The 11982-nt window shown below is 45.5% G+C and overlaps 1 protein-coding gene across 1 annotated transcript in view; it reads right to left on the bottom strand.

The window, feature by feature from the left end:
• cep126 (centrosomal protein 126) overlaps positions 1-11982 on the bottom strand; it is a 59772-nt gene that overhangs the window by 35503 nt on the left and 12287 nt on the right. Inside the window, exons 3-5 of the mRNA XM_065024951.1 lie at positions 6203-6348; positions 2486-2579; positions 1329-2046 (exon numbers count right to left, since the gene is read on the bottom strand). Coding sequence (XP_064881023.1) covers positions 1329-2046; positions 2486-2579; positions 6203-6348 — 958 coding nt within the window. The remainder of the gene's footprint in view (positions 1-1328; positions 2047-2485; positions 2580-6202; positions 6349-11982) is intronic.

The following is an 11982-nucleotide window of genomic DNA, read 5'->3' as shown; positions in this document are numbered from 1 at the left end:
AAGCCAGGAGAACGTTACCTGTCCGAATGCATAGTGCCAACTGTAAAGTTTGGTGGAGGAGGAATAATGGTCTGGGGCTGTTTTTCATGGTTGGGGCTAGGCCCCTTAGTTCCAGTGAAGGGACATCGTAAAGCTACAGCTTCCAACTTTGTGGCAACAGTTTGGAGAAGGCCCTTTCCTGTTTCAGCATGACAATGCCCCCGTGCACAAAGCGAGGTCCATACAGAAATGGTTTGCAGAGATTGGTGTGGAAGAACTGGACTGGCCTGCACAGAGCCCTGACCTCAACCCCATCGAAGACCTTTGAACATTGATGAATTGGAATGCCGACTGCGAGCCAGGCCTAATCGCCCAACATCACTGCCCGACCTCATTAATGCTCTTGTGGCTGAATGGAAGCAAGTCTCCGCAGCAGTGTTCCAACATCTAGTGGAAAGCCTTCCCAGAAGAGTGGAGGCTGTTATAACAGCAATGTTCCAACATCTAGTGGAAAGCCTTCCCAGAAGAGTGGAGGCTGTTATAACAGCAATGTTCCAACATCTAGTGGAAAGCCTTCCCAGAAGAGTGGAGGCTGTTATAGCAGCAATGTTCCAACATCTAGTGGAAAGCCTTTCCAGCAATGATCTAGTGGAAAGCCTTCCCAGAAGAGTGGAGGCTGTTATAGCAGCAATGTTCCAACATCTAGTGGAAAGCCTCCCCAGAAGACTGGAGGCTGTTATAGCAGCAATGTTCCAACATCTAGTGGAAACCCTTCCCAGAAGAGTGGAGGCTGTTATAGCAGCAATGTTCCAACATCTAGTGGAAACCCTTCCCAGAAGAGTGGAGGCTGTTATAGCAGCAATGTTCCAACATCTAGTGGAAAGCCTTCCCAGAAGAGTGGAGGCTGTTATAGCAGCAATGTTCCAACATCTAGTGGAAAGCCTTCCCAGAAGAGTGGATATTTGGAAGGAGATGTTCGACGACCAGGTGTCCACATACTTTTGGTCATGTAGTGTATGTCTAGTATCTAGTGCCCCTGGGCCCATGCACAGACATAGGTAACATTCCTGTGTGTGCGCAGAGGGGCCTCTGTCTGTTGATGCAGGTTCAGGCAGTAGTAGCTACAGGCTAACATTACACCACAGGGACCTTTTAACTTTCACCTCCACGGTAACACATCCACAGAGAAGAGATGTAACGGTTAGCTTTTCCAGAGTTTAATTCAACAAGGATTTTCGAATTGAAACAACTCATTGATATAGGCTATAAATGTAATAGAGATATGAACTGTAAAGCTTCAGAAGACAGTTTGCATGATTTAATAGAGATAGTTGACCCACAATGCCTACCTGTGGACTGCCCCACAGCTGTGTGTCCTGCAGCTCATTGAGGAACCCCATGTCCCGCTCCCAGTCCCTCAGCTGTGTCCCCTGCAGTTCGTCCCTGTCCCTCAGCTGTGTGTCCTGCAGCTCGTCCCTCTCCCTCGGCTGTGTCCCCTGCAGTTCGTCCCTGTCCCTCAGCTGTGTCCCCTGCAGTCCGTTCCTGTCCCTCAGCTGTGTCTCCTGCAGCTCGTCCCTGTCCCTCAGCTGTGTCTCCTGCAGCTCGTCCCTCTCCCTCGGCTGTGTCCCCTGCAGTTCGTCCCTGTCCCTCAGCTGTGTCCCCTGCAGTCCGTTCCTGTCCCTCAGCTGTGTGTCCTGCAGCTCGTCCCTGTCCCTCGGCTGTGTCCCTTGGAGTTCGTCCCAGTCCCTCGGCTGTGTCCCCTGCAGTTCGTCCCAGTCCCTCAGCTGTGTGTCCTGCAGATCGTCCCTCTCCTTGTCCCTGTCCCTCAGCTGTGTGTCCTGCAGCTCGTCCCTCTCCTTGTCCCTCTCCCTTGGCTGTGTGTCCTGCAGATCGTCCCTGTCCCTCAGCTGTGTCTCCTGGAGCTGGCTGAGGAATAGTAGCCTGTTCTTGAAGCTGCTGAAGGTTCTGTCCTGCATCAGTTTGCTGTAGGCCTCCAGGGCAGACAGGTTCCCCTGGTGGAGCGACGGGCTGGGTGTCGGGGGAGGCTTAGGGGATGAAGTGCAGCTCCTGTGTTTAAACCAGAGGAACATGCTGATGGTGATATGTGGTTGGTATAATAGTGTTCATTATAAATGCCGGTAAACTATAGGGTTGCTAACCTGATCCCAGATCAGTTTGTACTCTTGCCAGATCCATTGCTGCCAATGTCAAGCCAAACATGACAATGAGTGACAAAGAGTCTGTGGTATAATAGCACAAACAGACTGGGACTCAGGCTAGAAAATTACATGAATGAAAAACCCTGGAGAAATATGCAGATGGCGAACACTCAGTTAGTAACGTTAATGAATTATAAATGTTTATAAAGTCATTATAATAGTTTATGTGTTCATAGGGTAGCGGTTATACGTACATGTGTATATATATATATATGTTGGAATATTGACTTCTTACTAGTACACATAGTACTTGTAAACGTGTGAGCTATTATAGCAGGCATTCTGACCTGTCGGGGGATTGTCTGGTATAGGAACTCAAGGTCAAGGTGCCTTGTATGTGATTAAGTGCCTCCTCGATATTAAGGGTGCTCTTCCTGAAAGCTGCAATACAACCGGGAGAAAAGTCTGTTAATGTAACTTGTTGGTATGATTACAGTGCCATCAAAAAGTATTCAGACACTTTGACTTTTTCCACATTTTGTTACGTTACTAAAATGGATTTAAAAAAAAAATTAAATTAAAAAATCCTCAGCAATCTACACACACTACTTCACAATGACAAAACAAAAACAGGTTGTAGAAATGTTTGTAAATATCACATTTACATAAGTATTCAGACCATTTACTCAGTATTTTGTTGAAGCACCTTTGGCAGCGATTACAGACTCGAGTTTTCTTGGGTATGACGCTACAAGCTTGGCACACCTGTAGTTGGGGAGTTTCTACCATTCTTCTCTGCAGATCCTCTCAAGCTCTGTCAGGTTGGATGGGAAGCGTTGCTACATGGCTATCTTCAGGTCTCTCCAGAGATGTTAGATCAGGTTCAAGTCCGGGCTCTGGCTGGGCCACTCAAGGATATTAAGAAACGTGTCCCGAAGCCACTCCTGCATTGTCTTGTCTATGTGCTTAGAGTCGTTGTCCTGTTGGAAGGGGAACCTTCACCCCAGTCTGAGGTCCTGAGCTTAGAGTCGTTGTCCTGTTGGAAGGTGAACTTTAACCCCAGTCTGAGGTCCTGAGCGCTCTGGAGTAGGTTTTCATGAAGGATCTCTCTGTTCATCTTTCCCTCGATCCTGACCAGTCTCGCAGTCCCTGCCTCTGAAAACCACCCCCACAGCATGATGCTGCCACCACCATGCTTCACTGTAGGGATGGTGCCAGGTTTCCTACAGATGTAACGCTTGCCATTCAGACCAAAGACTTCAATCTTGGTTTCATCAGACCAGAGAATCTTGTTTCTCATGGTCTGAGAGTCCTTTAGGTGCCTTTTGGCAAACTCCAAGCGGGCTGTCATGTGCCTTTTACTGAGGAGTGGTTTCTGTGGGACACTACCATGAAGGCCTGATTGGTGGAGTGCTGCAGAGATATTTGCCCTTCTGGAAGGTTCCCCCATCTCCACAGAGGAACTCTGGAGCTCTGTCAGAGTGACCATCAGGTTGTTGGTCACCACCCTGACCAAGGCCCTTCTCCCCTGATTGCTCAGTTTGGCCAGGAGGCCAGCTCTAGGAAGATTCTTGGTGGTTCCAATCTTCTTCCAATTAAGAATGATGGAGGCCACTGTGTTCTTGGGGACCTTCAATGCTGCAGAATGATGGAGGCCACTGTGTTCTTGGGGATCTTCAATGCTGCAGAATGATGGAGGCCACTGTGTTCTTGGGGACCTTCAATACTGCAGAATGATGGAGGCCACTGTGTTCTTGGGGACCTTCAATACTGCAGAATGATGGAGGCCACTGTTCTTGGGGACCTTCAATGCTGCAGAATGATGGAGGCCACTGTGTTCTTGGGGACCTTCAATGCTGCAGAATGATGGAGGCCACTGTGTTCTTGGGGACCTTCAATGCTGCAGAATGATGGAGGCCACTGTGTTCTTGGGGACCTTCAATGCTCCAGAATGATGGAGGCCACTGTGTTCTTGGGGACCTTCAATACTGCAGAATGATGGAGGCCACTGTGTTCTTGGGGACCTTCAATACTGCAGAATGATGGAGGCCACTGTGTTCTTGGGGACCTTCAATGCTGCAGAATGATGGAGGCCACTGTGTTCTTGGGGACCTTCAATGCTGCAGAATGATGGAGGCCACTGTGTTCTTGGGGACCTTCTTGGGGAGGCCACTGTGTTCTTGGGACCTTCAATGCTGCAGAATGATGGAGGCCACTGTGTTCTTGGGGACCTTCAATGCTGCAGAATGATGGAGGCCACTTTGTTCTTGGGGACCTTCAATGCTGCAGAATGATGGAGGCCACTGTGTTCTTGGGGACCTTCAATGCTCCAGAATGATGGAGGCCACTGTGTTCTTGGGGACCTTCAATGCTGCAGAATGATGGAGGCCACTGTGTTCTTGGGGACCTTCAATGCTCCAGAATGATGGAGGCCACTGTGTTCTTGGGGACCTTCAATGCTGCAGAATGATGGAGGCCACTGTGTTCTTGGGGACCTTCAATGCTCCAGAATGATGGAGGCCACTGTGTTCTTGGGGACCTTCAATACTGCAGAATGATGGAGGCCACTGTGTTCTTGGGGACCTTCAATGCTGCAGAATGATGGAGGCCACTGTGTTCTTGGGGACCTTCAATACTGCAGAATGATGGAGGCCACTTTGTTCTTGGGGACCTTCAATGCTGCAGAATGATGGAGGCCACTGTGTTCTTGGGGACCTTCAATGCTCCAGAATGATGGAGGCCACTGTGTTCTTGGGGACCTTCAATGCTGCAGAATGATGGAGGCCACTGTGTTCTTGGGGACCTTCAATGCTCCAGAATGATGGAGGCCACTGTGTTCTTGGGGACCTTCAATGCTGCAGAATGATGGAGGCCACTGTGTTCTTGGGGACCTTCAATGCTCCAGAATGATGGAGGCCACTGTGTTCTTGGGGACCTTCAATACTGCAGAATGATGGAGGCCACTGTGTTCTTGGGGACCTTCAATACTGCAGAATGATGGAGGCCACTGTGTTCTTGGGGACCTTCAATGCTGCAGAATGATGGAGGCCACTGTGTTCTTGGGGACCTTCAATGCTGCAGAATGATGGAGGCCACTGTGTTCTTGGGAACCTTCAATGCTGCAGAATGATGGAGGCCACTGTGTTCTTGGGGACCTTCAATGCTGCAGAATGATGGAGGCCACTGTGTTCTTGGGGACCTTCAATACTGCAGAATGATGGAGGCCACTTTGTTCTTGGGGACCTTCAATGCTGCAGAATGATGGAGGCCACTGTGTGCTTGGGGACCTTCAATGCTGCAGAATGATGGAGGCCACTGTGTTCTTGGGGACCTTCAATGCTGCAGAATGATGGAGGCCACTGTGTTCTTGGGGACCTTCAATGCTGCAGAATGATGGAGGCCACTGTGTTCTTGGGGACCTTCAATGCTGTATAAATGTTTTGGTACCCTTCCCCAGATCTGTGCCTCGACACAATCCTGTCTTTGAGCTATATGGACAATTCCTTCAACCTCATGGTTTGGTTGTTGCTCTGACATGCACCTGTCAACTGTGGGACCTTTATATAGACAGGTGTGTGCCTTTCCAAATGTCAAATCAACTGAATTTACCACAGGTGGACTCCAATCAAGTTGTAGAAACATCTCAAGGATGATCAATGGAAACAGGATGCACCTGAGCTCCATTTCGAGTCTCATAGCAAAGGGTCTGAATACTTATGTAAATAAGGTATTTTTTTTATTTTTTATATATATATATTTTTTTAATTAGCAAACATTTCTAAAAAACCTGTTTTCGCATCGTCATTATGTGGTATTGATGAGGTAAAAAAAAAAAGATTTAAATCATTTTTAAAATAAGGCTGCAACTTAACGAAATGTGTAAAAAGTCAAGGGGCCGGAATACTTTCCCAGCGCCTTGCAGTGTGCGACTCATTCCATTCAGGTATTTTCTCAAGAACGCATTACAGTTACAAACCAAAGAGTAAAGAGTTTACAAAGAGTAAAGTAGAGGCCAGTAAATGTGTTTTTCTGTATGAAACACAGCTTTGGGTTGTGCGACTGACATTGTCTGCGTCTCTGTGAGGGGGGCAGATGGGCCCTCTGGAAGCGTTCGGTGGCATCCTGGACTCTCTGTTTACGTTGCTGTAGGATGCTCTCCCTCAGCCTCTGTTCCTGGACGTCCCACAGCTTCCTCCTCTCCTCCAGAACCCTGCATGGAGAACACATTACAGACTGGTCCCAGACCTGTTGAACCAACTCCTCTCCTCCAGAACCCTGCATGGAGAACACATTACAGACTGGTCCCAGACCTGTTGAACCAACTCCTCTCCTCCAGAACCCTGCATGGAGAACACATTACAGACTGGTCCCAGACCTGTTGAACCAACTCCTCTCCTCCAGAACCCTGCATGGAGAACACAGAGAACACATTACAGACTGGTCCCAGACCTGTTGAACCAACTCCTCTCCTCCAGAACCCTGCATGGAGAACACATTACAGACTGGTCCCAGACCTGTTTAACCAACTCCTCTCCTCCAGAACCCTGCATGGAGAACACATTACAGACTGGTCCCAGACCTGTTTAACCAACACCTCTCCTCCAGAACCCTGCATGGAGAACACAGAGAACACATTACAGACTGGTCCCAGACCTGTTGAACCAACTCCTCTCCTCCAGAACCCTGCATGGAGAACACAGAGAACACATTACAGACTGGTCCCAGACCTGTTTAACCAACTCCTCTCCTCCAGAACCCTGCATGGAGAACACATTACAGACTGGTCCCAGACCTGTTTAACCAACTCCTCTCCTCCAGAACCCTACATGGAGAACACAGAGAACACATTACAGACTGGTCCCAGACCTGTTGAACCAACTCCTCTCCCCCAGAACCCTGCATGGAGAACACAGAGAACACATTACAGACTGGTCCCAGACCTGTTGAACCAACTCCTCTCCTCCAGAACCCTGCATGGAGAACACAGAGAACACATTACAGACTGGTCCCAGACCTGTTTAACCAACTCCTCTCCTCCAGAACCCTGTATGGAGAACACATTACAGACTGGTCCCAGACCTGTTTAACCAACTCTTCTCTTATTATCATAGTGACAACGAGAATATATAGACTGGTCCCAGATTGTACTTTAGCCAACTCCTCCGACGAGCATTTAGGTTTTAACCTGGTCCCAGTTCCATCAAGACGAGCATTTAGGTTTTAACCTGGTCCCAGTTCCATCAAGACGAGCATTTAGGTTTTAACCTGGTCCCAGTTCCATCAAGACGAGCATTTAGGTTTTAACCTGGTCCCAGTTCCATCAAGACGAGCATTTAGGTTTTAACCTGGTCCCAGTTCCATCAAGACGAGCATTTAGGTTTTAACCTGGTCCCAGTTCCATCAAGACGAGCATTTAGGTTTTAACCTGGTCCCAGTTCCATCAAGACGAGCATTTAGGTTTTAACCTGGTCCCAGTTCCATCAAGACGAGCATTTAGGTTTTAACCTGGTCCCAGTTCCATCAAGACTAGCATTTAGGTTTTAACCTGGTCCCAGTTCCATCAAGACGAGCATTTAGGTTTTAACCTGGTCCCAGTTCCATCAAGACGAGCATTTAGGTTTTAACCTGGTCCCAGTTCCATCAAGACGAGCATTTAGGTTTTAACCTGGTCCCAGTTCCATCAAGACGAGCATTTAGGTTTTAACCTGGTCCCAGTTCCATCAAGACGAGCATTTAGGTTTTAACCTGGTCCCAGTTCCATCAAGACGAGCATTTAGGTTTTAACCTGGTCCCAGTTCCATCAAGACTAGCATTTAGGTTTTAACCTGGTCCCAGTTCCATCAAGACGAGCATTTAGGTTTTAACCTGGTCCCAGTTCCATCAAGACGAGCATTTAGGTTTTAACCTGGTCCCAGTTCCATCAAGACTAGCATTTAGGTTTTAACCTGGTCCCAGTTCCATCAAGACGAGCATTTAGGTTTTAACCTGGTCCCAGTTCCATCAAGACGAGCATTTAGGTTTTAACCTGGTCCCAGTTCCATCAAGACGAGCATTTAGGTTTTAACCTGGTCCCAGTTCCATCAAGACGAGCATTTAGGTTTTAACCTGGTCCCAGTTCCATCAAGACGAGCATTTAGGTTTTAACCTGGTCCCAGTTCCATCAAGACGAGCATTTAGGTTTTAACCTGGTCCCAGTTCCATCAAGACGAGCATTTAGGTTTTAACCTGGTCCCAGTTCCATCAAGACTAGCATTTAGGTTTTAACCTGGTCCCAGTTCCATCAAGACGAGCATTTAGGTTTTAACCTGGTCCCAGTTCCATCAAGACGAGCATTTAGGTTTTAACCTGGTCCCAGTTCCATCAAGACGAGCATTTAGGTTTTAACCTGGTCCCAGTTCCATCAAGACGAGCATTTAGGTTTTAACCTGGTCCCAGTTCCATCAAGACGAGCATTTAGGTTTTAACCTGGTCCCAGTTCCATCAAGACTAGCATTTAGGTTTTAACCTGGTCCCAGTTCCATCAAGACGAGCATTTAGGTTTTAACCTGGTCCCAGTTCCATCAAGACGAGCATTTAGGTTTTAACCTGGTCCCAGTTCCATCAAGACTAGCATTTAGGTTTTAACCTGGTACCAGTTCCATCAAGACGAGCATTTAGGTTTTAACCTGGTCCCAGTTCCATCAAGACGAGCATTTAGGTTTTAACCTGGTCCCAGTTCCATCAAGACTAGCATTTTCACATAGGTTAATTTAACCTGGTCCCAGTTCCATCAAGACTAGCATTTAGGTTTTAACCTGGTCCCAGTTCCATCAAGACTAGCATTTAGGTTTTAACCTGGTCCCAGTTCCATCAAGACGAGCATTTAGGTTTTAACCTGGTCCCAGTTCCATCAAGACGAGCATTTAGGTTTTAACCTGGTCCCAGTTCCATCAAGACGAGCATTTAGGTTTTAACCTGGTCCCAGTTCCATCAAGACGAGCATTTAGGTTTTAACCTGGTCCCAGTTCCATCAAGACTAGCATTTAGGTTTTAACCTGGTCCCAGTTCCATCAAGACGAGCATTTAGGTTTTAACCTGGTCCCAGTTCCATCAAGACTAGCATTTAGGTTTTAACCTGGTCCCAGTTCCATCAAGACTAGCATTTAGGTTTTAACCTGGTCCCAGTTCCATCAAGACTAGCATTTAGGTTTTAACCTGGTCCCAGTTCCATCAAGACTAGCATTTAGGTTTTAACCTGGTCCCAGTTCCATCAAGACTAGCATTTAGGTTTTAACCTGGTCCCAGTTCCATCAAGACTAGCATTTAGGTTTTAACCTGGTCCCAGTTCCATCAAGACTAGCATTTTCACATAGGTTAATTTAACCTGGTACCAGTTCCATCAAGACTAGCATTTTCACATAGGTTAATTTAACCTGGTACCAGTTCCATCAAGACTAGCATTTTCACATAGGTTAATTTAACCTGGTACCAGTTCCATCAAGACTAGCATTTATCCATAGGTTTTAACCTGGTACCAGTTCCATCAAGACTAGCATTTAGGTTTTAACCTGGTCCCAGTTCCATCAAGACTAGCATTTAGGTTTTAACCTGGTCCCAGTTCCATCAAGACTAGCATTTTCACATAGGTTAATTTAACCTGGTACCAGTTCCATCAAGACTAGCATTTTCACATAGGTTAATTTAAACTGGTACCAGTTCCATCAAGACTAGCATTTTCACATAGGTTAATTTAACCTGGTCCCAGTTCCATCAAGACTAGCATTTATCCATAGGTTTTAACCTGGTCCCAGTTCCATCAAGACTAGCATTTTCACATAGGTTCATTTAAACTGGTACCAGTTACATCAAGACTAGCATTTTCACATAGGTTAATTTAACCTGGTCCCAGTTCCATCAAGACTAGCATTTATCCATAGGTTTTAACCTGGTCCCAGTTCCATCAAGACTAGCATTTTCACATAGGTTAATTTAAACTGCTACCAGTTCCATCAAGACTAGCATTTTCACATAGGTTAATTTAACCTGGTACCAGTTCCATCAAGACTAGCATTTTCACATAGGTTAATTTAAACTGCTACCAGTTCCATCAAGACTAGCATTTTCACATAGGTTAATTTAACCTGCTACCAGTTCCATCAAGACTAGCATTTTCACATAGGTTAATTTAACCTGGTACCAGTTCCATCAAGACTAGCATTTTCACATAGGTTAATTTAACCTGGTACCAGTTCCATCAAGACTAGCATTTATCCATAGGTTTTAACCTGGTACCAGTTCCATCAAGACTAGCATTTAGGTTTTAACCTGGTCCCAGTTCCATCAAGACTAGCATTTAGGTTTTAACCTGGTCCCAGTTCCATCAAGACTAGCATTTTCACATAGGTTAATTTAACCTGGTACCAGTTCCATCAAGACTAGCATTTTCACATAGGTTAATTTAAACTGGTACCAGTTCCATCAAGACTAGCATTTTCACATAGGTTAATTTAACCTGGTCCCAGTTCCATCAAGACTAGCATTTATCCATAGGTTTTAACCTGGTCCCAGTTCCATCAAGACTAGCATTTTCACATAGGTTCATTTAAACTGGTACCAGTTACATCAAGACTAGCATTTTCACATAGGTTAATTTAACCTGGTCCCAGTTCCATCAAGACTAGCATTTATCCATAGGTTTTAACCTGGTCCCAGTTCCATCAAGACTAGCATTTTCACATAGGTTAATTTAAACTGCTACCAGTTCCATCAAGACTAGCATTTTCACATAGGTTAATTTAACCTGGTACCAGTTCCATCAAGACTAGCATTTTCACATAGGTTAATTTAACCTGCTACCAGTTCCATCAAGACTAGCATTTTCACATAGGTTAATTTAACCTGGTACCAGTTCCATCAAGACTAGCATTTTCACATAGGTTAATTTAACCTGCTACCAGTTCCATCAAGACTAGCATTTTCACATAGGTTAATTTAACCTGGTACCAGTTCCATCAAGACTAGCATTTTCACATAGGTTAATTTAACCTGGTCCCAGTTCCATCAAGACTAGCATTTTCACATAGGTTAATTTAACCTGGTACCAGTTCCATCAAGACTAGCATTTATCCATAGGTTTTAACCTGGTACCAGTTCCATCAAGACTAGCATTTAGGTTTTAACCTGGTCCCAGTTCCATCAAGACTAGCATTTAGGTTTTAACCTGGTCCCAGTTCCATCAAGACTAGCATTTTCACATAGGTTAATTTAACCTGGTACCAGTTCCATCAAGACTAGCATTTTCACATAGGTTAATTTAAACTGGTACCAGTTCCATCAAGACTAGCATTTATCCATAGGTTTTAACCTGGTCCCAGTTCCATCAAGACTAGCATTTTCACATAGGTTAATTTAAACTGCTACCAGTTCCATCAAGACTAGCATTTTCACATAGGTTAATTTAACCTGGTACCAGTTCCATCAAGACTAGCATTTTCACATAGGTTAATTTAAACTGCTACCAGTTCCATCAAGACTAGCATTTTCACATAGGTTAATTTAACCTGGTACCAGTTCCATCAAGACTAGCATTTTCACATAGGTTAATTTAAACTGCTACCAGTTCCATCAAGACTAGCATTTTCACATAGGTTAATTTAACCTGGTACCAGTTCCATCAAGACTAGCATTTTCACATAGGTTAATTTAAACTGCTACCAGTTCCATCAAGACTAGCATTTTCACATAGGTTAATTTAACCTGGTACCAGTTCCATCAAGACTAGCATTTTCACATAGGTTAATTTAACCTGGTACCAGTTCCATCAAGACTAGCATTTTCACATAGGTTAATTTAACCTGGTACCAGT

Source organism: Oncorhynchus nerka, linkage group LG11, assembly GCF_034236695.1.
Source record: "Oncorhynchus nerka isolate Pitt River linkage group LG11, Oner_Uvic_2.0, whole genome shotgun sequence".
Lineage (NCBI taxonomy): Eukaryota > Metazoa > Chordata > Actinopteri > Salmoniformes > Salmonidae > Oncorhynchus > Oncorhynchus nerka.
Note: the sequence above shows the minus strand (reverse complement) of the source record. Positions and strands in the feature narration are given on the sequence as shown.